Here is a 26,990-nt window from a genome sequence, read left to right as displayed (position 1 = left end):
CCAGTTAACTCTTAGTTGTCACTGGAGTAGGGAACCCTAGATTAAATACTTTGTGGTCTCTAACAGTAGTTTAAAAAGGAGGGTAACACATCAGCTGAATTTCTTACTTTTTTTAATACAAAGACATTTTTAGTTTTATTACCAACAGGATGTCTGCTATTTTAAGCAATTACCTGAACTGGGCAGGTGAAGCAGGGCCTTTCTGAGACTTGGTTTACCACTGATTTATATTAAAAAACAATCTGCATGACTATTGTTCTTCACACTGTAACATGAAATATTTGATGACCCCTCAATATCACTTGGCAACATCAAAAGCATATTCTGATCACAGCTACAACTGATTCAGGGTCAAGTACAGAAAGGATAAGGCACTAATCAAATAGATTGTATATTACGGTGGCATCACTCTGGTGTACTATACACAGGGATCAGTACTGCAGCCTAGATGGATGAGAAAAAGAAACTTTTAATTTAAAATGACATCAAAGACTGATTTATATCATCTTCCAATTACAGCAGATCTTTGGCAGCATGTCAGTGTGCGATATTGAGAGCTAGGCTTGTCAGAGGTCAAAATTAGATCCTGAGAAGCAAGCAACGGGAAGCATTTCTAGCACTGGCTCTTGATCCCATGCCAGCATCTATAAGAAAGAGCAAGGCAGGGGAGGAAGCACTAGAAAGAAGAGTGAAGAGGTAAAGAAAAAAACACTAACAGAAGCCTCAACCATTTATTTCCTTCAGAATAAAATCCTGCTTGCTGAGGAATTAATGACACTTGCAATAAAGACTACCAGTCCTCTTGCTGATTTCCATTTCGTTCACGATTTTCGTCCCCCCTGGACACAGAACCGTGTGCCAAGAGTGTACCTACAGATCTACCCAAACCTATGCCTGCATTTTTTTAATCGACTTCTGTAATATCACATGTGAATACTTCAAGGATTATACTTAATTTATTTATCAGCTGGTTTAAAGATCAGGCAAGTATTACTCTCTCCCTCACCATAGCAATACTCTGTTGGTTCTCATTGCTCCAGCATTTTATATCGTTTCATCAGCTCTTCAGACTAAACTGAACTGACGAAATTAGCAAAAATGCAGCTTGGTGGAGATGCACCATGAGTGTCAGTTGATCTAATCTTTTAGAATTTGTATTAGGCACGTGGGCAGATACATAGCCAGAGGACAACTGGATAGTAAAGGTTTTCAGAAGTTTGGTAAGACTGGACTGACCAGTACATTAGGTGCCTTGTTTCTAGTCACTCTTGGGACTAAGACTGTTGACATACAAAACCGAAGAGAGACACAAGAGCCAGAGCAGCATCCAGGCAACTGTAGCCGCATGGTAAAAAATAGATTCCCAGACAACCAAGGATATGGGAACTGAACCCATTCCAAAGAAAACACAGAGGAAGCCTGGCAGAGTTCCCTCAACTCTTAAGGATTTTTAACATACAGTGGCAGATTATCTCTCTATTGTTCACTCAGTCCTCTCCTAGGATGTTTCTTATTGTACGGGGAAAACAAAAAGCAGAAAAAAATTCTCTATCCAGTTCTGCTTTAAAAGCAAATGGAAACATCACAAATGAGCCAAGGATGAAGCTTTTGCTCGTGGGATTTTATAATGGTGATCAGCTGGCGTGCCCATTAACTTCAACGGAAGCAGACTTAAGGCACTGATGATTGTTCTCAAAATCCAACCCAGATGTCCAACTGTAACTTCAATATTTTGTCAAATCAGCTGGTGGCCAAAAGCATTTTACCATAAGTGCTTATCTTTGTAGCTTCTCTAGCTGCATGAAGGAAAATGGCATGCCATACTAGTGACAGTCACCTTCCAGCTAAGAGAACGAAATAAATGAAGTTTGGTCTACAGAAGTTGTTCTGAAATCAGCTTAGCCCGATATCAAATTAGAAAATAAAACTAAAAAACAGCAGTTTACTTCCAAAACACAAACATCACATTTTGCATTATTTCTGATTATCCACTCTGTTAAATCTTCTCACATGTAGACACCCTTAAAACTGCAGTCATGAAGGTGAGACCACACCCCAAGAGAGCAAAAGCCTTAAAATACTGCATGGATGTTCAGCAATGAAAGCTGCCCAAAATCAACAGCAGTCCCTACTCCTCCTTCTCTGGCAGGTTATGCTCAGATTCAGAAAATATTTTTTTCAAAGGTAAACCTGCACTGCAGGTTGGCACATCAGCTAAGAGAAAAAAGACAACTATTTCTTCTGCCTCTTCAACTCTGGCAGAACATCTATGCCACCGACTCACACTACCCGCTCTGGTTCTTCAGCCAGCATACCCAGGTAATACAGACCTGAGCCACAGCAGCACAGCCCTTCTCACTTTACCAGCAAGGATACCTCAACCCAATTCTGAGCTCGTTCTGTAGCTGTAACCTTTCCATCGCAAACCCTCCAACTTCAGCGGCCAGCGGTTCAAATCCCATCCGCTTTGTGTCTCTCAAAGCTAACTCCTGAAGCTTAAACTTTCCACCAGTTCTCACCACGTACCTCAATTCTACAAGATATGAAATAATATTTCAGAAATGTAAGCATATTTATATGCAACAGAAAATTTCTGCTATAAATACCCTGCGTCATGCTGTACACCTTGGGGGAAAATGTTCTGTTTTGTGTGTTGATCCCCCCCAGTGTTACGGTAAAGCAGATTTCAAGGAGAGAATTCTGCTTTTGAACGCTTTCATTCTTCCAGGTGTAACTTCTGGATTAAGGTAATTAAAAGATAAATACAGATGTAATTTAAATGCTAAATACACCCGCACAGACTGTGTTTTATCCCTGCAGATAGCACCATGTACAATATTTACAGATGGGAACACTGTATGCTTCGAAAACAAAGCTTTTACCAAAAAATGATTTCAACATAACGGCAACTCCAACTCCAGAAGGCATGAGCATCTTGAAAATCAGAAAATACTTTAAAGCCATGCTTGCAACTTTATCATTGCTCCCAATCTGCTGGGATGATGATAAAATTTGACCTTTTCCCTTTGAATCACTGGAATTCTCAGACACCACCACAATCACTTTCCGTATCTCTTGCTTTCAGAGGTAAAGTGAAAGCCCCAAAGGGAATCTGGATTGAAATAAGGTCACAACATGCCACAGACTGATTTTTCATGAAACTGGACACTCAGGTATGAATTCTGAATGTTTAGGGGAGTAACACAGTCCCTCAAACACTCAGAAGGACGTGTTTTTGAAGACAGATGATGCTGTAAGACAAGAACAGCTTTCATACGCTACCTCTAAGCGCGCAGTCACCCATGTTACATAACCTCAGTCCCCTCTCCAGACACAAAAGGCCTGAATCTTATAACTTCCATTCCAAATCCCTGCTTTCGTGCATGAAAACCCACCCACCATTTTTCAAATCCTGGGTGAGGAATAGTCACTACTTCTGAAGCCATTACATCTGGTACTTCCTAACTTCTTCAGCTTAACGGCCTCCTCCCAGTAATAGCTGTTACTGATGGCTCTAACAGGAAAGTACAGGAAACTTGTCAGCAAGTAGCTGGGGGGCTGCCTGCCTCTCCAAAGCACGCTTCTTTCTAATCCCCTGCAGCTCCAGGCCTGCGGGGGCAAGGAATGTAGAGGGAAAGCGAGAGAGAAACAGATGCAATCTGGAAAATGTGCTCTGAGCACGGTGATGAGCAGCACTGCTTCTGCTCAGTCACACACACACACACATCTACTGCTTCCTTCTGATGGTTTTGTAAGCACACGTTGAGTTTTACCACCCACATCCTGCCCGTCCCTGCAAAGCAGAAGTGAATAAACACACATTTACAACCCTGGTACAGAAAATGACGACCCACTCTGTGTGAAGTTGGTATAGTTTCTTTAATTCTCAGCCAGAATTAATCTCTGAAGCGCAGACGGAGGGAAAGGATGGCAAAGCACAGCGAAGCCTAGCTGCACGAGGGACACGACCCATTGCTGGCAACTGGCACCAATATAACGTGCTCTGAAGTGCCTACAAATCACCCTCAGTAGAGATACATATGTGGACCCAATCTGGTATTTCCCCAGAATACAATCTTACATCATGTCATCTGTAGATTTCAGTGAGATTTGCAAAGGGCTACATACTTGTGACTGTTGGCTAGCGCCTGGCACATGCAGGAATGCTGGAGCCAGCACAGCCTCACCTAGCAGTTCACTAGCAAAACAGCAAAGATGGCCTACACCTCCTAGATCTTACCAGTTCTTTGACGAGTTTGGGTTTTAGCTTTATACAGTGTACTTCACCACATAAACCAAACCGCTTTAAAGACTCAGTTGCCTCTGAAGACGAGACTAAGGAAAAAGAAAAATCCCATACTTGCGAGATTTTCACTAAAATGGTCTACATAAAAAATAAATTATGCGACCACAAGCAGCTCATCTAGTAACTTCCTTTCAGTCAACTTTTGGAGAAACTCTGACTACTGCTGTTGTGCGCAAACATCCTCAACTGTGTAAGCTGTCACAGATCAAAGGCTTATAACCAGCCCAGGATGAGAAGTGCAGGGCCACCAGGCAAACAAGCTGATACAGAGTGAAAACACAGCCCTACAAGCTGTATTTCAGTAACTGTCAGGCACAAAAGAACAACTGAAAACTGCTACACGCATCCATCTGGCACGTACAGAAGTTATCACCCTAAACACATTTTGACTGCCACCTTTTTTTCCAGGTGGGCACCTGCTGCTCGTTCCTCTTCCCAGTTGCGATTCTGGTATGCTGAAGGAAGGACGAGGAGTTGGTAACACTCGTTTTAACACGAAGACTGCCACACGGTTCCTAAGCCCGCGCACGCCGTGGCGTTGCCGTTGGCCCCTGGCGCTCAGCGCAGCCTGGAGCTGCCCCGTCAGAGCCAGCCGCAAGCCTTCCCCCGGCGAGGGCTCCCAGCCCGCAGTCCCCCGGGCGCACCCCGCGTGCTCTGCGCCGAGCAAACGGGGAAAGCTTTCACCTTTCAAAACGCGACTCTGTTGTCCCCAGGTGATGTGCTCAGGGTGTTGCCTACAGCAGCTCTCGACGCGCCACGGCTCCTTCGTGTCCACGCGCCAGACCAGGAGCTGCCAGACCCCCATTGCTGACCGCAGCCAGGGGAGGGTATCCCTACACCAGCAGCGTAGGCGTGCTGGCCACACACACGTGGGGCTGCGGGGAGATTTCAGTGAGATTTGCAAAGGGCTACATACTTGTGACTGTTGGCTAGCGCCCGGCACATGCAGGAATGCTGGAGCCAGCACAGCCTCACCTAGCAGTTCACTAGCAAAACAGCAAAGATGGCCTACACCTCCTAGATCTTACCAGTGCTTTGACGAGTTTGGGTTTTAGCTTTATACAGTGTACTTCACCACATAAACCAAACCGCTTTAAAGACTCAGTTGCCTCTGAAGACGAGACTAAGGAAAAAGAAAAATCCCCGTGGGGCGGCGGGGTGGGCACGCGTGGGGCGTGAGGCGCATGTGAGGCACCCAGCCATGGCGGGAAGCTCCCCTCAGGGCGTCCTCAGCCCTGGCCTCCACACAGAGCCCCTCTCCAGCGGGTTTAACGCCCACCGCAGAAGAAAAAACACAACAAACCAGCGATGCTTTGCACAGCCCAGCCTTTCCCCTCAGGGATTATCCCCATTCCTGCCCCCACGCTGGCTGGGTCACCCCCAAAAAACACCCGGAGTCAGGTGAAACCGGCGAGGGGAGGCCTTGCGCTGCCGGCTCCCTCAGGGGAACGGCTCCGACCGGGCCCCGCCGCGCCGCCTCTTCCCGCCGCGGGCTGAGGGAACGCCGCAGGTGCATCCGGACGGCGGCGGCGTGAGGGGGGCCGGGGAAAGCGGCGGACAAAGGGCGGCGGCACCCGCACTCACCATCGGTAGCAACCCTCGCTGGCCTCCAGCGTGAAGTTGACGCGGGTGGCGCGGGTGAAGGGGAGCAGCACCTTGGGGATGTTGAGCTTGGAGGAGGCGGCGAAGTGGAGGGAAAGAAGGAGGAGGAGGAGAGAGAGCGCCTGAGGCGCGGGGGGAGCCATGCTCCGCCACGGGCAACGCCGCCGCCGCCGGGGGCGGGAAAGGGCGGCGGAGCGCTGCGGGCGGAGGGACGTCAGCGGCGGGGCAGGCCGCCCCGGGGGGCGGCGCCTGCCCTGAGGTGATTTCTGGCGGGGCAAGCCCAGCGGTTGCGGTGAGGTGAAGGCCGTGGCGGGTCAGCAGCTTCCACAAGCGCTGCTGAAGGCGGAGAGGGGGTGAGGTGGCGCGTTTTAAAAATAGGACCTGCGGGTTAATAATGATAATAATTAAAAAACCCCGAACCCTAAATGGATTAAATCCTGGGGATTAGAAAAACCCTATTAAAAAAACCATCGAGGATACGGGTATTATGTTACGTGCTCTACTCTTCCAGTGCGCATGTTACAGTGATGCCAACAGCTAAGCTCAGAAACCGTTACTTTCTCATAAAAATACTGACGCGCGGAAAACAGACTCCACAATCTGTAAGATTGTAGAGTAGGTTTGTTTATTGGGCGCCGGGCGGCACGGGGGGTAGCCCCACCAAAGTCGTGCGCGCCGGGCAGTAACTTGCCTCTTCAGTTTATACAGTCAAGTATTAAATATTCATCAGATTTTCCAATCCACCTATACGTATGCATGACCCAACCCCGCTTGTGCAGTACCTCCTGGCGGTGGTCCTGTGGGGTCCCAAGATGAAGGCCCATCCTCTTCATCACGGTGTTTGCTGGTTGACCTTTTTTCCTGTGCTAACTCAGTTCTCTTCTGGCTCCCATCCAAACTCTAAGGTCAGTCTTAGCCAGTCCTAGGCAACTCCACAGCCCTTATCAGCAACTACCCCCTTTGTAAGGAAATGCAAGACTCTCTGCCTCAGTTAATTTAAGCACTATCAGTTCTCTGCACAGTAACTATCAGGCAGTGCTGCTTCTACTAAATTCCTTAACTATTAGGCAAGGCTGCATCTACTACAATCCCTTTAACCCCTTCCTTCAATACCAATTCTCTACATCCTCCTACCCTTCAAGCTAGAAGACTTATTCTCCTGTACTCCCCGTGCCCTAGGGAAACGCAACGGTAGGCAGACCAAAGGTGAAGAAGTGGAGACAAGGAACTTGGTGGCACGTGAACTCTGCAAACCAGGTGAATACCGCAAGCAGCCTTGGTCTGAGCCGCCTGGAGCTCCTCCAAGGAGCGCAGTAAGTAGCTAGATTCCATCAGCTGGCCTAACACAAGCTCAGCCTTTTCCTGTGTGTTGCTCAAAAGCGTGGTGGAACAGTGTGGGAAGTAGGACAGTGTAGGAAGAAGAAGAAAAAGGAAAGAAGTTTTAATCACTACTGACAGATCTGTAATCATTTAAGTGAGTTCAGAGCCTGGAAGAGAATTCAGGAATCACAAGTCTCAATTTTTATTTTTTTTTTTACCCTATATTTTGTAAACACATTACAAAATGTGTATTTTGCATCCGGGTAGTGATTGGACTTTGTAGTGGATGGCATTGTACTGCTCAGTTGACTTTGGTACGGATGTTTTTGCTGAAGACTTAAATGAACTGGTGGTTTATCTAGGGACAAACATGATTCCATAGGATGGACTTTCTTGGCATTTAATAATTTTAGTCTTTTAGTAACTTTGAACACAACTGAAAGTCCTCTTGAAAGACCTTTATATTTTCTCTAAGTCAAAAGGCTGGTGTTGCAATCTTAATTTGTCCTTGTTCTCAGTACACATTTATATGTATCATCATTCCAATGTACCTTTGGTGGTGGGATCTCCTCGCCATTCATGGTGCGTGGGAAAGGTCATGCTCCTGGAATTAATCAACACTATTTAGTGAACAAAGTTATTCTGTGTAGGATCTGTCTGTCCTTACCTGTGGCAGAGAGGTGGTATATACTCAGTGAGAGAAGGGATTTTAAGAAGGGGAGAATCATCTTTGAACTAAGCCATTTGAATTCTGCCCAGGAAGATCAAATGCTGTCCAGGGACATCACCTGAGAGCTTACCCAGTTCTGATTTAGGTAGTATAGAAGCTAACCAGTTCTTATCTATTCTAAGGAAGTAAACTTACAGAAGACTTTTTATTTACCTAGGAGTTTGGTTTGTGGGTTTTTTTTTTCCTTCAGCATTTATTCAGCTAGTGTTTTATTTATCAGTACCTCAGCAAGGCTATTCCATTTTCTGTCCCAGAGGACTCTGTGCTGCTGGACAGTTCACTTCTCACTGCAGCTTCTGTTTGTATATTACTCATCTTCTGAGTGCACATTTTGAAATTGTGTCCTCTGATTTAGAGAAGAGCTGAACTTTACAGCTGCAATTTAAGCCACTGGGAGCTGGGCTCAGAAAGATATATGGTATTAAAAGCTCTGGCAAATCAAGCCACTACACCTTAAATTCCTCCCCAAAATACAGAGTTGGGTTTTTTTCTTTGCTTTTTCTGTCAATCAATCTGTAACCTTCCTTCACAGGCATGTTATGAAGGTAAGTTCAGTAACGACTCAGAAAGACTCAGGTATTAGGGAGGGATGTGATAAAATAACCCCTGACTAAATCATTACAATGTGTTTACAGTTAGTATAATTACAACTGAGTAGATAAGAAATAGATAATAAGTACCTTGCATCTTGTGCTGTGAATGAGGTGAGAAAACATCTGTATCCCAGTACTTCCTAGATTTTAAAAGTAGGTTTTGCAATCGCATTATGTCTTTACTTTGTTTCATCAGCAGTGTGTGATGATGAGTATTCAAGGTGTTACCGGAAAATTATTGTCGTTCTCGAATACTTCTTAGACTTGAGTGATTTTCATAAGGAACAGCAACGTGCAGTGAGGACCTTAAGGCTTATTGATGAAACATGACAGTTAAGTACAGCAATTAAATGTCTGACTTCTTTTTCAGAGCATACTCAAAAGCATAGTGAGCAATTGCAAGAGTAGAATAAGGCAGGAGACAGTGATGAGCAACTCTGCAGTTTCCGTTACGCAGTAAAATTATGAAGCGAATTTTCAGTTTACTTAAATTGAAAGTCATGCATTGCAGCATTGCGTTAGCATTAGAGACTATTTTGGATCGAGAAGAGTAGGCTAGGAGGCAGATGGTGTAGCTGCATGCTCTGTGAGAAGTTTCTGAAATCACGGGTTGACTTTGTCTAGTTGCTGCAGCGCTCTACTTTCTTCTTCCTTGCTGCAGTGATCAGACCAGTATGGAGTCAGCGCATCCTAAAATGACAGTGCAGACAAATTAAATACCTCCAGCTGGCGGGTAGGTTAGCTGGCATGGTGGAGAATTGGAACAGGATAAACATATTAGGATTCTGAGATAATTTTACATGCATATCAATGTACACCTGAGTAAGTCTGATAAAGAACAAAAATGAAAGTTTCTTAGTCTCAAAGTATGCAATTACAGAACGATAGAGAGAGTACTTTAATGAGCTGCTTATTTGTGAGAGGTATAAAGGCAAACAATAAATGATTATTCTCCAAGCAGCTGAGCTGTTTGTGGAAGAATTAGGTTTTAAAGAGATTTAAGAGGAAATCAAAATACGCACAGTAAATACCAAAACACCAGGTGCTGATAATGTTTCTACTGACATATGAAAATAAAAGGGGGAGAATTACGGAAAGATTTTGCAAACTCACTTGGTTGGTCTGAAGATCTGAAAACATTCCCAAGGAAGCAAGGAGACATATACTTGGTTTAAATCTTTTAAATTAATCAATTTCTGGTGGAAAAATTTTTTATAAAGCTAGAAAAATCATCTATCAGTATATCATGAGGTGATCTTCTGTTCTCAGTGAAATAACTTTAAATCCTTGTTCAAAAGAAGGAAGTATTTGAATGGCACAGTGATGACGTGTCTGTTTGCCTGTCTTCCTTGGAGCTGTCTCAGTGCTGCCGCAGCCCTCAGATCTCAAGGGTATACAATATGTGTGTCTCATGTCTTTCGGCAGTACAAGGACTTGCGGGGCTCATCACGTTTAGGAAGGCCAAACCAGCTTGATAGGAGTACAAAGCGTGTATCTAATATTAGGGTTATGCTTACATGCTTTCCTGTATCAACGCCTGAGTCTGAATGCAGAAAACCTCAGGTTCTAGAGTTCATTCAGGGGAAAAAAGGTTACCAAAAAAACATCTGGCCGAGGAACATCTGACTTTATTTTCAGGCATTTCATATTTTCAAGTGTCTGAATAATTTAAAATCTTCAAAAACACTTCTCCACAAAAAACATCCCAGAAACCAAACACCCCAAAAGCCCCAGCTCTGAACAGTGGCAACTCAGAAGGTGAAACTCCAGCAAAATGATAAGGCAGTGAGGTGTGGAAAATTATCTGAAAGTGTACTGGATCAAGCTAACTCAAAACAGTTCCAACCATAACCCTTGCAAGTACGTCTGTACGCACATGTTAATAGTATAGGGCCGGCTCTGTGTCGTATCAGCAGCTAAATGCATTGTGTGCAATTTAATTTTAAGAACAGTTTCATTAAACTGGAAGAATCAGGGCTCACGCAGCAGAACGATGGAAAATACTCTGCACTATCACGCTCATGAACCTTTCAAATGAAATAGTATTTGATTTAAAGGCTAAAGAGTGACTGGCAAATAACAGTAACACATCTAATGAAAAGACTGCTCCTCTAGGGATGAGGCTCTGGTTGAGACGAGACGGGGAGTTGCCTACACCAGGCTGAACAGGAGATGAAAAGGGCAGGTTAATAGACTTGGAGCAAGAAAGCAGTCTGGAAATAGTAACTAACGGTGAGAATAACAGTGATGGGCCTTTTTTTTGTCTGATGCTGTCTGTATTTCAGCTGAGGAATAAAACTGTATGCTGCAAAAATCATTGGGAAAGATGGTCAGTGTCCTTCCTCCTTGTCAGGCTGCATCTTACAACACTTCAGCTGCCCCCTTTATCTTACCCATCGCTGGTCTCAAAATACAATGCTTTATGTGTACTTCTCGGCTGACCAGCTCTATGGCTTTCATTGCTGTGCTTTTTTCCTGCTTAGTTTGCCCTCTGGTTCCATCCTCATAGCGGCAGAGCCTTGCAAAATATCTCCACCAAAGAAACATCAGCCAAAGAAGTATTAGTCCAGTATGAGAAAAGGTACTTAAACAGTCAACAGAGGAACAAGATTACACCTGGTGTCCCTTAGCAGTAGCAAAAGGCACATGGGAATTGGTAGTTCACAGATCGTTGTATTTCAGCATGTGGTTATAACCATGCAATATTTGAAAACTAAATGGAAGATCTTACATACATGCAAATGTACACAGGAGTTCAGCTTGCCTAGCACAGCTCGTTAGTTGGGCATTGATCCTGCCGCCAGAAGTCCCTGGGATAGGTTCCTGCCTCTGCATGATGTCTCTGTTCCGCTGCTCCTGTCTAGCTACTGAGATCGAATGGTGAGAGGGGGAATTACACTTCATTACTTTAAAAGAGGTGTCATGAACTTACAGAGTACATAAACCAATATTCTTTTTTCAATTATTTCTTTATCACTTTCTCTACTAGTAGAGTTATCATGTTCAATTTACTGAATTAGACTTCCTGTATCTTCATAAGCCTATTGAGGATTTTACGAGGACATCCTCTCAGCCTCACAACTGTTCTCTACGGAGATCATGATGGATTGATAGCATCTATAAAACTGAACGCCTTGGTTATGCCTGCCAGTATTTTCCTTCCAAGAGAAGATGTTTGACCAAAGGAAGGCATAAATTCAGTAAATTTCTAAAATTAAGGCAGCCAGTTAATGGAAATAAGACAGGAAAATTTAAAATTCCATCAAGGTTGATTTCCTTCAGATTATTCAGAAAGCAGCACTTGGGTTTAGAAAAATCAGTAAAATAAGGGCCAAACCTGCCTTCTTTGCACAGTCTAATCTGCCAGGGATGCCACCGGGAGTTTCTGAATGTGTACCAGGTAAGTAAGATTGAGTCCCACAAGAGAAACGCAGCTCTTTTTAAATCTCTGTTCCTGTCGTATAAATCCGTTTGAGATGCCAGACTTTCCCAGATGGTATAAAACCCCATGACCTTACTCAATTATTCAGGACGAGTCTGATAGCACCGAGAGTATGAAACACTATCATCAGATAAAAATAAACGTTTTTCACTTCAGAGTTCATCTACCTTTCTGATGTAAATTTATGGTTATTAAAGTAGGTTATTTATAGCTCTCTTTTCAAACTGTTACATAATAGCGCTTTTGCGGTGTGCATTTATACACAGCTAGAAATCATATTAATGAGCTATTTACTGAGCAACTGAATGAATGCCTGAGTGATGAGAATTCACCAGATGAGACGAGTAACAAACAAACAAAAATCCCAACCTTTGTTTCTGCTTTAAATACATCAGAGACATTTAGGAAAATACAGTAGTCTTAAATCTTGAAAATAATTAATACAATTATAATTTATTAATTATAAATAATACAATTTATAAATAGGCATGTGTATATGTTTAACCACTTAATAGTACTAAGGAAAGTAAATTGTGATCTTTTCAAGGTTACTTGATTGCAAATCATGGTACGTACACCTCAAATTGTAAGTGGGCAATCAAGTGCAATAATTCTGAGTCTTTTTAAATGCTAACACTCTTCTGAGTTGGTTTGTTATTTTCTATGCTTTAAACACCAACATGGGACAATTTATAAAACTCCATCATCTTTTCTCTTTCTCCCATTCTCTTCCTGCAGTAGTCATCTGGCCTCACTTATCTCAGCACCAGCAATGATCTAGAGGGCTTCTGTACCTAAACATCAGGACTGTCAGACTTCATCTGTACTTCTCCATATACACGAGCAGTAAATAGCACGCATTTCAACCATAAAATTACAATTTTTAATTCAAATTCTATTTTTTTCCATTCTGATATATACGTAAGGAGAACAAATTCAGCACTTCTTGCTGACCTTGAAGAAACCTAACACAAATTCTGTTATGTGTATGAGTCCTTCCAAAGGAGATTTCACTTGCTGCCATAGAAAGCTTAGTAGACAGCGGAGTATAACATACCATGTACACATTGCACTGAAGTGAGCCGATGTGTGAACCGATTTCTATCTTGTCTCCTCAGTTCCTGTCAGGGTGACTTTTCCAGGTAGGCCACCTACCAGTCAAGTTACCTTGGGGAATGGAATATTCAACACTGAAAAAAGATATCATTCATGAAACAAAAAAGTTATTTGCAATATGAATTTTCAACTGCTGATTTGTAACACAGAAAGTTAATTACAGTGTCACTGAGACAAATTCACTGCAGATAGTGAGGCACTGGACAGAGATTTTAAAGATCTCTTGTTTTTGAAAAATACTTTCAGAATCTTGGCAAATCAAGGTCTAGTCCCAGCAACACAGACACAGCTTGCGAGAGTAAAATTATGCCCAAGTGTGGCACAGCAAGCTAAACTCCATGGCCTTTGTTGTTTGAATTTTGCTGCTTGTGGCCATCTGTACATGTATACATCTTTCTCCTTTTTTGATTTTTGTTTCAGTGTTGACTGACTCATCCTAGTTGTGTGCAAGCCCCATATTCACTTTTGACCGTTCTGTCCTGCAGCTTCCAATGCCACCTTACCACCACCGGTACAGCATGCCTCACAGGGATTTAATGAATGTGTTTTCACAGCTGCCCATTATCTCCATTTTGCAGATATGCAACTAAAACTAATAAAAGAAATCTGAAATTAGGCTAGAAATTCCATTCTTAACATTCAAAATGCCTGTCTAATATACCAAGCACCTTCCCAGTCTCCTATATGTTTGGGTTTCCCAGGTGGCCTATATCATGTCTGGAAATGTGATTGGGGTGAAATTTGGAGGCTGACTAGAATTTTCTTCAGACAGGACAGCAGCATTAGCTCTTGCTGGGCCCCTGAAAATCTTGGACGCAGCTGCTGCACATGTTAAATCTCCTGTACAGATCCGAGTAAATGTGACTGTACCATCTGGACCAATGTTCCACTGAACAACAAACGTCTAAATTGCCATGGTGGATATATGGAGAAGAATTAGGACACACTGAATGCTGCCCTACTCTGGCATGACCACTGAAAGTATAGTCTAGTCCGGTTACCATGACCTTCACTTAGATTTAGGCCCCTAATTTATCTTTGAGATTGGGTCTTAGTTTCTAAAGCTGGCGATCCCAATGATTAAATGTGTGTACCTAATGATGCAGATAGCATCCAATAGGACTTAAAAGGCAGAATGCTCCAATTTTTTTAAAACTTTAGCAGAATTTTCTCAGCATCGCACATCACAAACCTGTACATGCCTTCAGGCATTTTGTAAAATCTTCTTCTAACCTAAGCGAAATAATCCACTTTGACTAGAACCTGTATTAAAAACTTCAGTAAGACAAGGCGCATTTCCCAAAGAACTTTATGGATTCCTATGAAAAAGCTCAGTCATACAGGTCATTAAAAAGTTAATAATTTAAATGCATTATTACACCTGTATACTTTTTGTGAACATTTGTGCTAACAAAATTTGATGTCTTAAAATGTTGACGAGTGAAAAAGTTTCATTTCAAGAGCATGTGAATATTCATCAGTATTTTTTGTATTCTAGCTCTTCTTTGATACAAAGTTCAAACAACAGAATTTGTACTTGGGAGACACTAATTAGAATACTTTAAAGCTGCTGTATAAATTACACACTTTTTACATGCTGAAGTATAAGTTTCAGAAATAACTCTAGACATTCTGCTGATGTTTATAACACATCTAAGTTTTAATACATTTGTTTTTATAACAGTAGCAGAACAGTAAGAAACTGCCCTTTTTTGTGTGTGGCTTGGTGATGTTTGTTCCAAATATATTTTTTGCTTACAAAAGTGTCTGCTACAGATACTGTGTCAAAGTGTCAGAGGAGTATGAGAAATTTTGTGGTATCTAAAAAAAAGCTAAAATGACTTTGACAAGGAAGCATGAACATGATTGTAGCTACAGTAGTCGTCAGTTTAATTCATTTTGGTCATCTTTTACTTTAGGCTTTATTAGCTATAAATTCTGTACCTTGTCCTCTCTGGATCACATACCTAAACAAGTTTTGTCATTCCAAGGATATTCTAGCCAAGGCACTTCTAACAATTTCATAGGGGAAAAAAAATGCTTAAGGTACTGTTTGACAGCTCAGTGGTTCTGTAAACGGAAAGTAAAATAGGTATACAGAGGTGAAATTTCCTCTTTTTTTAATTGGCTTGGATTTTTCCTTAAGTAGCCTGTTTTTTTCCACATGTCCCATAAAAGTAAGTGGAAATTGCAGGAGTTTGTACTTGCAGAGTTTTGGGTGGTTGTTTTTTTTTTTTTTTTTTCCTTCAGATTAGGGATAAATCACAAGTCATCCTGATTTTCACTGTCAACACTGTTGTTCTTATGTAGAAAATTTAATTCATTAGGCTGTCAGCTTTCAATTCAGCAGGAGGTTAATATTAGTATGTCCCAAGTATCTGTATTTAATACATTAATTAATTATCCAGAAAGGCAGAAATGAGGGGTAGGAAAAAAAAAAAAAAAAAGAAATCAGTAGGATTTGCAGATGACAAAATTATTTAGTGTAAGTCTTTATAAGAGAAGGATGTGATGAACTTAATGGAAACAGAACTAGACAAACTGGCAGCATAATTGTTGATGAAATTCAGACATTGACAAATGCAGAGTAGAACACATTAGAATGAAAAATCTGAACTGCTTGTACGCATGGCCCTGTTCTAACTTCTTGCTAACTGCAAAGGAAAAGAGAGCACCCGGCACAATTAAAAACTCTTCTCAATGCCCAGCAGCAGTCAAAAATCTAAAGAGGGTGTTGTAGTACAAAAAAAAAAAAAAATCATAGAAAAGACCCACAATAGAGTGGAAAAATATTAGTTCCAGTATTACTTAAACTTTACAATAAGCTAGGGTCATTCTGTCTCACATGAGACATGATAGGGGAGGGCCGTGTTTCTAATAATTCCTAAATCCATCTTCATGTCTATTTTGTTTCTGACGCAAGAAGCAGGAAGCCCATTCTTGTAACACATGCTGGGTGGCATAGGAATCTGCGAGGACAGTTTACCTCCCTTTGCTTTTCCTTATCAAGCTCAGTGCCATTTGGTGGTATTCTCTTGAATGTCCTTCTGTCGATATATCAAGAGAAGATCTGCTCTCTACAAGATGTCATCAGTCTACTTTTATTCATTTATGATCACCCTGAGCACATCAACATCAATCTTCCATTCTATTTCTCCTAACTAGTGGCATCTTGATGACACCATTTTTTATGTTCTTTATAAACGTTTCCTCTTGGGATCCTGGAGACACATTTGTATTCTCCTTTCTCCCCATTTGCTTTTTTTATTGGTTTGAGTCCCTTGTAAGTACTCACCACCTCAGATCAGTTTTCTGCATACTAATTGGGGGATAAAGAGACAGGAAGATCAACTTATAAGTTCATTAGCATTACACATGCAGAGGTTAGAGCCAAGGTTAGTTACACTGTAAGCAACAGTAATCCTACAAGACTAAGTGTTTTTGCAAGTTGAACTCTGCTCCAGAGCGAAACTGTAGTTTTTATTTTTCTCCAGTGGAATTGCCAAACAGCCTTTGGAGTTGTGGTGGTAACCCAGAACCAGATGGCCACAGGATGGTGTTTGTCAACAGGTTGTCATGCAATTTTTAAATTTTGGCTCATTTTAGTAACAGTGGACCAACATTTGTTCTTACTTTTCTCATGTAAGAGATTTGCAACAAGTTGTGTGAAACACATCAGTAAAATTAGAAGAATCTCCATATAGCCCAACATTGGCTTATTTGACAATCACAGAGTCCTGCTTAAAAAAAATGTAAAATTCCTGAAATGTTTCAGATTACAATAACCCTTAGAAGTGCCATGATGTTTCATATAACTAGGTATCTGACATAACTCGTAGAAAGAGGAAAGAAGATTTAAAGCGACTCTGCAGCATGTCTTTTCTCTTTGTGGATTAATCGCCCCATATTTTTATTCAATAGTGTAAATTAAAAGAGCTAAAATTGGCATCCTTGTAATTATCAAATTAAATTTCACAGAGATTCCCAATAGTAAGTTGTATGAAGGCCTAAGTTTTTGGAAATATTTAAGTTGATGAAAAATTAATTTTTCACTTATTAGTTCTCAATTCACAAACAGAATCTTCTTTGTTCATAACTGACTGCTGTAACAGCTTTGAGTCTTTGATTATTACCAATTATTTGAATAAACATTTGATATTATTTGAAAGTCTCAGCCTTTTGGCTCTAACTAATTAATAAGACAGGATGAAGGAAAAGGGTAGTGAATTATTCACTAACATTTGGCTTAATTACAATCAAATGACCCTTTCAAATTAAAAAGCACTTGATGAAAAGCAGAAGACAAATCAGATTTTTCTGTATAAATAAATAATGAATAGCCCTTATTTTTAAATTTAAACCACAAATCCAATAAAACAAAAAATACCCTACGCTATCTGTTCTGTAGCTTTGTAATATGATGTACTTCATTTTCAAGAGTTCAGAACACATTCTGTTTGACCTTGTGGAGTTTTCTCTCGAATCTGATCTCGCACCTGCTTAGCTTTAGGGAATGTAATTCTATTCCACTAAAAAAAATGGTGCTGAAAGCTCCATAAAGATTTTTTACTTCCAGCTTATGCCTGATTTTTGTCTTGCAATGAACTAAAGACGAGTTATATTGCAGGACTAGGTGCGTGTGCGAGTACTATATTTGCAAAAAAAACCATTCGCTGCAGAAGTCAAATATCAAGAAACATCTCAGTCTCTTAACTATGCTCTTTTCTTAATCCTAGATCTTCTTGCAAAAGACCTAATTTAACAGTTCATTGCATCACAAGATACTCCTTCAGTGCAAAAACTATCTGTAAAGGATCTAAATATTTTATTGACTTTCCAAATTCTTTTAAAAATTGCAGCATTATAATTACAGGCGCTCTGCCCCTCAGCAGATGGATGTATGCATATACTTACCCTTGTACACCGCATGCCCTCGGAATTGTTACATTTAAATTGCATCTTTTGCTATAAATTGATCCAGATGCGCGAGATCAGTGTATCTGAAGTGGATATATGGTCTGGAGTTCACGTTTGCTTACATTTAGCAACAGCAAAACATTGGCATTTTGCAAATACGGGCCTGAATCCAGCCCTGGACTCTACATTCCTTTCCCCTGCCACTGGCCTGGTGCGGGTAGAGACCAAAGTTAAACTCTGATGCCTCAGAAGGCCAAGCAAGATACCTTTTGAACCAGATAAATCTACTTTTCTTTCAGAGGGAACTGTAATGAATTGCCAAGCAGAAAATCAATGTTTTTTTAATGTGCTCTCTACTTAAATCAAAAAACTTTAAAAGTCTGTCTTTTAACACATTAGAGACCATCGGAGACAACACATCATTCCCAAACCAGAGCTTATCTGCCCTGCAAGCCAGGACTTCCAGTTCAGGCTGGTGACCTGAATTTATACCTGGCTATTGATCATATCCGATTAGGTACTTACATATATTATGTGTTTGCATTTTGCTGCGGTTCATCGTTTACTCTTCATCTCTGTTGCCTTTTTGCCTGATAACAGAGCAAATCCCCAACGCACTAACCTACACTGGTAAGGAATGAATACTGTTAATTACGTTTTATCTACGGTATTACAAATGGGCATTACATACTTGGCTTAGTAATACAGTTGAAGTAAACAGATGCACTTTGCAAACTGCTGCGGTTTGGCTTTTTGTAAAGCGTAGGGAGTTGCTTTTAGATTACTGAACCAACAGCTTACATGCCTGATACTGAAGAACAGAAGGTGCCCAGAGTTTAGTGTTTACACGGCACTGTCCTTCACCCCTTTTCCTCCTTCCCTTGCATCCTGGTTTATAGAAAGGGCAGACAAATGTGATTACCCACCTTGTTAATTATTAGACAAACTGCTCAGTGTTCCAAGGCAGACAGCAGGAAGGAGGAACATTCTCTAGAGAGGTCAAATTAGGGGGGGTGTTGCCAAAATTAGAAAGGGATAAACAGTACCTGTCCTTTCTACATCACTGCCAGTCAATCAGCCCTGTCCAAGTACTCCAGGAAGAGGGAAAGATGAAGCATAGCGAAACCCAAAGCATATTACACTGCCAGGAGACAGCATCAATTTGTCTAAATATTACGTGCAGCTTATCATCTGCTGTTTCTGGAGCTAGGTATTTACTAGGGAGTTTGTTTCTAATTACCTCTAACTTGACATATCTATCTGTCAGCCTACCTTGAGACCTGTCCCTGTCCCAGCTGAACCCAGGACAAGTCCAAAACATGCTATGAGGTTTTGTGGTCTTCTCAGTAGAACACTGGCATCATACCAAATGAATGGAGCATTTACAGTGGAATAAAAGTAATCTTTTATGATTTTATGACTGATCTCATGCCTCCGGCCTTCAGCTTAAACACATTTGGAAGTATGAAGAAGGTGCCTCCCCAAAGGCTTAGCTGGCTTGACAATTTAAATGAATGAAGTGTACTGCGACTGTTCAGCTGGGCTTGTGTGGAAGGTGGCTTCCAATTTTGGTTAGTTTTGCACTGTGGGGAGCAGAATACTGAGTCTTAGAAGCGAGGTAATCCATTCAGGGAAAAAACACCAGTATTTAGTTTGTTTTCTTTTTCACCAAATGCCACTGTTTAGCCATGTAAATATTCAGATAAACCAATAATAGCTTGCCAGAAGGCAGGCTGTTAAAAAACACACGGACAAGTTCAGATAAAAAATATGGTGTAAATGATAAAAAACCCCAAACCACTGAAAATACCAGAATAAGATTACTTGGGCAAACTTAATACACCTCTTTTTTCACATGTAAGATTTTGTAATCTTTAATGACCTGTTCAAACAGTGCTGGTATATGGACAGGGACCTTTCTGAAGAACCCCTGCTCTACTCCAGGGCGCAGAAGGGATGATACTTCGCTGTTCTGTTTTCTCCTCATTATTCAAGCATGTACCCTGAAGCCTTATCTACTGCACATGATTCAAACCCTGCTCTGCAGAAGAAAAATTAATTTCCTTTTCTGTCCCATTCACCCATCCGAGAGCCACCACTAGTGAACAGATTTCCTCAACATTTCTGCAAGCCAGAAAAGTTCTATTAGTCATAATTATAGGAGAGGTAACACTAAATACACTGGTGGACAACTAAGCCACAGATGCACAATTCACAACCACCCCTTCAAATCGCCCTAGTTTAGGGGCATACTCAAGGATTTCTGACATTGACATGTTTAGGTTTTACTGTTGTTAATTTTATATATAAACAGTTCTGTAATACCAACCTCAGGCACTCCCTAAACAGCACACTATTGGCAAGCATTTGATGAAAAGCTTTGGTCCTAATTATTACAAACTCAGTTTCAGAGGCAAGGGTGATACTGCTCTCAGATGGGGAAAGCCCATAAAGAATAATGTTCATTGAGTATTTTGGTTCACCATAGTCAGCCATAACAGTTTTCTACATAGATGTAAATTTGCAAAGTCCTGGCCGCTCTGCCAAGCCCCAAATAGAAGATTTTGTTTCCCTCATAGTAGTCATATAACCCAAGGATTTTACAAAGATAAATAATTCTAACTAAAGCCCTAGAAAAGACCACACTGATCCAGCAGAATTGACTCACCTTGAAGTTAATCCCTTTCGTAAGAAAAAAAGTAATAGCTAAACTTGAGAGAGCAACAAATACCCTCTTGAGTCTCACTGATGAGGGAGAGGGATTGAGTAGGAAGAAGAAAAGGAAGCCTGCGACACAGCAGGTGAGCGAGCTGGATTGCCTTACCCATTGTTTTGGTGATTGTTTCCAGTTTTTCTGGCAGTAAAGAAAGTCTCCACCCCCTGCTGCTGCTTTAAATCGTCACACACCCCGAATCAAGACGATGTAAGCTGCAATTAATGCAGCACTAATACAAGAATTGGTGCAATCACAGTAGCTAAATGACGAGGGTGCTAATTGCTGGTCATTGACATACTTCAACTGATGAGCAGCCTATTAGCCTTAGAAATGAGGGAGGTTTATTACTACCAGGTTGTGTGATCAGCACGTCTTTGTCAAAATAACTTCCTGTGGAATAAAATTAAGAAATGAGCTGCTCTTACACCTTAAGAGGAGTTTTGCTGAGATAGTTGAAATACAGGTTTTTGTTTTGCTCTGATTGTAAGTGTTAGTCAGATGGAAGATGGTGCAGAAAACACAAGGTGCTCATCTTTTCTGAAACTCTTCTCCCCTTTGTGGAGATTATGAAGGATCCCTGGCTTTGATACTTCCTAAAAAGTAACTATTTCTTAAACTGGGATTGCATCAGAGTGCACTAAGTGTGTCTTTGTTCCCATATTGCTTCTATTAACTTTTTATATACAAATATATGCATATGTGTCTTGCATGGTTCTTCACCAGGAGGAATTTTTATTGCGATATAACTAAGAAAATTATTTTGTTTTACAGAAAATAAACACGGATCACGTCCCATATGTGGGACTGTGATGCAGCAACATTTACTACAACTAGATTTTGGGTAGATTCTAGCTGACAGCTGCTCTGGCCACCCAGCAGAGCACCCCAGAGTCATGCTGTAGACATATAGAGCCAAGGCAGGCTCTCCTTTGGCACCTTATTTTCTTGCTGGTAGGGTTTATCTTCCCTTCATGAATGTCTGGCTTCCTTAAGAGTTTCCTGGGTACAAAGCAGAGCAAGCACTGTTGCAGAGTCCTGTCTACTCCCTCTAATTTCTGTGAGCAGTACATGCAATTCTGGATCAACAGCAATTAAGTCCATTTTAAAAAATATGTTGCTTAAGGTGACTGAAAAAGGGATGTAAAAATACCACTGGGAAGTTCCTTAGGGAATTTGATTATCATGACTTGAAGGAGTGTTCTTTGCCCTTTAAAAAAAACCACTGAATATCCCTAGCATCCCTCCATATATGCCACTTTTCTTTTGAAATTTCTTTTGAAATACTTCCTATCATAGTTTAGTTCTTCCCTTCAACAACCACAGCTTGGCTGAATGCAGTGCTGTGGGGCAATTAGCTTGGAAGCTGCGTGGCCTTATTCAACTCCATTTTACGATGTCTGTCTTCTGGTGACCATTACATCATCGCTGTTCACAGCTGAAACATCTGTTTAGTAATGCCAGACATATGGATTGTGCTAGCTGCTTGTTTGCTAAAACAAGCAATTCAGAATGCTGATATTAATTCATGATGCCTAATATAGTTTGAGTGCCAACTATCTGATAATTCACCTCTAAGTTGTGATAGTTGAGAACAAATAAAATGTCCAATCTAGTTATGGCAAGACATCCCTATCTAAACATCTCATGGTAAACATCTCATGGTGCCAGTGAGGAATTTCATCTGAAGGCCTTTGGCTGTTAAGGAGAGTTTCTGAATAGTTCTGAGCTTATCAAACCTACAAAGCCTGGAATAAAGCCAGGTTGTTTAGTAATGGTTCATATTGTTCCAGTTCCTTTGCCTTTCTTGACTGCGCTCAGGTAAACATTTGATAGTGGCATTCCTTCAGGATCTCTCCTGGGGCATCGTTGCATTGCCATTTCTGAATCTAAAACTAGTACAGAAATATGAACATATTGAAAAGGGATAATGGGTTTGGAAATATTTCAAGTCTATTTTGTGTCATGATTTTTCCCACAAGCCACACCTCACTTCCCTCACCGAACGCCGACTGCCCTTGGGACACTGAAGTGTTCCTAGTTGTTGCAAATGCTAATTGGGCTGCTGGTAGCAGAAAAGTCATGCTCCTGGTTACGCTTCACCTGTAACAAAGTAATTGTCAAATATAATTGCCCTACATATTTAAATCAGATTTCTATATAAACTTATCATTTCAGAGAAGATTCCTTCAGGGGAACTTGAACTTTTGCCTGTATTTGTTTTCCAGCATAAGCTTGAATGTCCTTACTTATGGGATAGGACCTTTTTGAAAGAATGTTGCAATGCCAAAAAACATATAATGTGTATCTAAAGGACATACCAATGATTCTGATTAATTTTTTCTCGTGAGACTGTTGACTGGACATTTTAGTCCCTTCCTAGACTTTATTCCAGTGGGAATTCTCCTTTCTACTTATTGATATCTTTAGCAATATTCTGTAAAACTGCATTTCCTTCCCCATCCGTCCACCCCCAATCTGATTAAGTACCAATACTAATTACTAGGAAATTGTTACAATTGTTAAATTGAAAGTTGTAGCAGTTGTTACCTTATTAATGGGAAAGGTGCATGAGGCCATCAGAAACAAAAAGATGTCCTGAAATTTGAGATTTAATATTTTCCTGTTAGCATAAGCAATAATATACTTTTAAACATTTTGCCAACGTTTATTACACTTTTTCCACCAGCTGTGTACCAGGTGTCTAAATGTATTGCTATTGGATGTACTTGGAAAATATGGGACAGAAATTTGTGGTTTACTTTGCCCCTTTCTTGCGTATTATGAACAGCCTAAATATCACTCATATTACCAAAGCACTTAAAAATCCGGACAGAGCAAATACCAACTAAATGCACTCACTTGAACATGCTGATTATTAGATGAAAACAGTTTTTGTGTATCTGGTTGTTCTTAGGACTGAGTACTATGAAAACTTTACACATCATACACAACCCTGTTGATTTTCATAGATATTAGAGTACTCAACTTCAGGTTGTCTCTGTAACTGGCAATGAAGTTACAGAAGTATACCATATACACATTTATAAATAAGCTCTAGGAGAATAGATACAAATTAATTTGGAGACAAATCTGAGGTAACAAAGAATGTGGTATTAACTTAATTGTATTTCTGTCCTGGGCTCATGTTCGCCCTGTAAATGAATCTCTTCTCTGAAAAATATTTGTGCTTCAGAAAGCACCTCGCTGTACTGAATACAGTTCTCTCCATTTCGATATTGACTTGCAGATGTTTACAGTGTCTGAGAGTAAACCCAGTCTTATGGCTTCCTGCACTGGTTGTCAGCTCAAGGCATTAAGCTGAGTTGCTTTGGCAAATTCGAAAAGGCCATTTAAAGTCTGTTTTGGATAAACCCTTGCTGGGTTTTGTATAATCTGAATTCTGTTGCAATAGCCTACATCTCTCATTTTGAAAATCACATGACACTGGAGGCACAAAGTGGTGGTTAGTGGCATCACGCTCTATTCTTCTAACAACTGAGGATTTCAGTTAGATGTAATTCAGCGAGGGAGAAGGGCTTAGGCTAATAAGAGTGAAGATAAGACTGTGAGGAGAATAATGGTATCTCTAAGAAATCTTCAGGCCTTCCATTTCCAGCTACTCTCAGCACAGCAAGGGAAGAAAACTGTATCAGTTTCCGAGCTATAAAAAGCACAGACCTTATTCTGCTCTGCTGGATTACAGGAATCAATAATTTCACATTTTCTACACACCACAGAAGCAAATGCCTGAACGTGGTCACGACACCACGCAGCAGATCAAAACCCTCAGGATCAAAGAGACTGAAGCAGCACAGGTTCTCAAAATACTGTTTTCTGACTGAAAAGCACTAATTAAAATTTCTGTAGAAATTCAGGTAATGAGTTAGTATTAAGTATTTTTTACAGGAAAAATCTCAGTGTAAATAACAATCCCATTTCTTTACGTCCCTTTATAAGTCTTTCATCCGTGATTTTATCTGTAGCACATTTCTTCATGCTAACCTGTTTCAAAAGCCTCAACTCTAATTATTTGTGACGTGGCTTTTATTGCAGTACTGAGAGTGTCTCGCCCTTTAAGGAAGGATATTTTGCATCTCACAACAGAAACAAAATGAGCTGATTTGCACACTGCTCTTTTTCCATCGAGGACAGGCTGGGGTGAGGCTTTGGAGGTAGCTAAATTGCCGCCGTATAGAGGAGGAGCATAGCTGGACCCGTCAGCTGCTCAAACCTAACGGGATTATTCTAACACTTGCATTATTCCAGCTCCAGGCACTAACTGGAAAGTTTCTAGGAGGTTAAAATAATACTTTAAGTTGCAACAACTCTTAATCTGGCATCCTACTGCTTCACTCATGAGGCAGGTGACCCAAAGGTTGCATCACTGATACAGATTATGGATGACTGGATCCACAGTCCCACAGTTCACAGTATCATGAATTTGCTACCACTGACTTTGGTCTCTAACTTCATTGCTTCTTTGCATGGAAAAACCTTTACTGTGTTTCACTATTCATCATGTTTAAGTAATTTCACCATCATGGAACATCATAACTAAGAAGTCATCTTCTATTCTGTGGGAGGTTGAGAAGCTGACAAAGGGCTTTTGCCAAATTCCCTCATAAAGAACGAATATACAACAAACTACTTGAATAGATTAATAAACTGGCACAATTACTGGCAGGCTAGATCATCCAGTCTCTTTCACATGGGTCATTAGTCAGACTCAGTTTTCTGTTTGCTAGAAGCTGGTTTTGCTAGCAATTCAGGCTTTGGGACCCACCTTCAGATGGACCCGCAGCAGTGGATCCCTGAACTTTACAGAGACCAAGCGTGTGAACAGGCTGAAAAGAGTTCCCCGGAAGGACAGGGCTGTTAATGGAATCCATTTCAAACCGGAGGCCCATTATAAAAATATAATTCTCTTTGGAAGGAGGTCTGTCCTCCCAGAGGTGCTTTTCATGATTTTCAACACGAGATGAATGATCTCCTGGATGACAAAGAGCACGTTAAACAGGCCAAACCTTGAGAGTTAATAGCGTGCTGGTTATTTATTATAACAATAATCTGCCTGTGCTTTCAAGTATGCAGCAGTTAATAAACTCCCTTAGCACAGGACCCCAGCGTTATTCATAATATTGTCAAAGCCATTCAAGTTGTACTTTGTCTCAACAGAAGCAAAGTGGTATAAGGAGAAAACATTTCCTTTGTCTTGGGAAAATAGAGCTATCAGTTGAGAAATAACGTCAGTACACTGCATGAGCTGGGTTTTAATTCATTTATTTTCTCACTTTCGTGGTGCATTTGGGGCCTAATCTTGAAGGATGCCAAGAAATTTAGAGAAGGCTGCCTTCTGTATGGTCTGTAACTATTTTCTGCTTGTTGTGAGTACGGGCTTTTATTGTAAGAGACTTATAGAATCATAGAATCACAGAATGGTAAGTGCTGGAAGCAACCTTGAAGATCATCTGGTTCCAGCCCCCCTGCCATGGGCAGGGACCCTTTCCACCAGACCAGGGTGCTCAGAGCTCCATCCAACCTGGCCTTGAACCCTGCCAGGGAGGAGGCAGCCACAGCTTCTCTGGGCAGCCTGGGCCAGTGTTTCACCACCCTCATGGGGAAGAATTTCATCCTAATATCTCATCTAAATCTGCCCTCTTTTAGCTTAGAGCCGTTCCCCCTTATCCTGTCACTACACACCCCTGTGAAAAGCCCCTCTCCATCCTTCCTGTCGGCCCCTCCAGGCACTGGCAGCTGCTCTAAGGTCACCTCGGAGCCTTCTCTTCTCCAGGCTGAACAGCCCCAACTCCCTCAGCCTTTCCTCATAGGAGAGGTGCTCCAGCCCTCTGATCATCTTCGTGGCCTCCTCTGGACCCGCTCCAACACATCCATGTCCTTCCTGTGCTGGGGGCTCCAGAGCTGGACGCAGGACTCCAGGTGGGGTCTCACGAGAGCGGAGTAAAGGGGCAGAATCCCCTCCCTCGCCCTGCTGGCCACGCTGCTTTTGATGCAGCCCAGGACACAGTTGGCTTTCTGGGCTGCAAGCGCACACTACCAGCTCATGTTAAGCTTCTCACCCACCAGTACCCCCAAGTCCTTCTCCTCAGGGCTGCTCTTGAGCCACTCTCTGCCCAGCCGGTGCTTGTGTTTGGGATTGCCCCGACCCACGTGCAGGACCTTGCACTTGGCCTTGTTGAACTTCATGTGGTTCACGCAGGACCACCTCTCCAGCCTGTCCAGGTCCCTCT

The 26,990-nt window shown here is 41.5% G+C and overlaps 1 protein-coding gene across 1 annotated transcript in view; it reads right to left on the bottom strand.

The window, feature by feature from the left end:
- The window catches only part of NUP210 (nucleoporin 210), a 67,653-nt gene extending 61,579 nt beyond the window's left edge, over positions 1-6,074 (bottom strand). The window contains exon 1 of the mRNA XM_075432564.1: positions 5,891-6,074. Within this exon, the coding sequence (XP_075288679.1) occupies positions 5,891-6,051 (161 nt within the window). The 5' untranslated portion in view covers positions 6,052-6,074. The remainder of the gene's footprint in view (positions 1-5,890) is intronic.
- Positions 6,075-26,990: the final 20,916 nt, after the last annotated feature.

Source organism: Opisthocomus hoazin, chromosome 11, assembly GCF_030867145.1.
Source record: "Opisthocomus hoazin isolate bOpiHoa1 chromosome 11, bOpiHoa1.hap1, whole genome shotgun sequence".
NCBI lineage: Eukaryota > Metazoa > Chordata > Aves > Opisthocomiformes > Opisthocomidae > Opisthocomus > Opisthocomus hoazin.
Note: the sequence above shows the minus strand (reverse complement) of the source record. Positions and strands in the feature narration are given on the sequence as shown.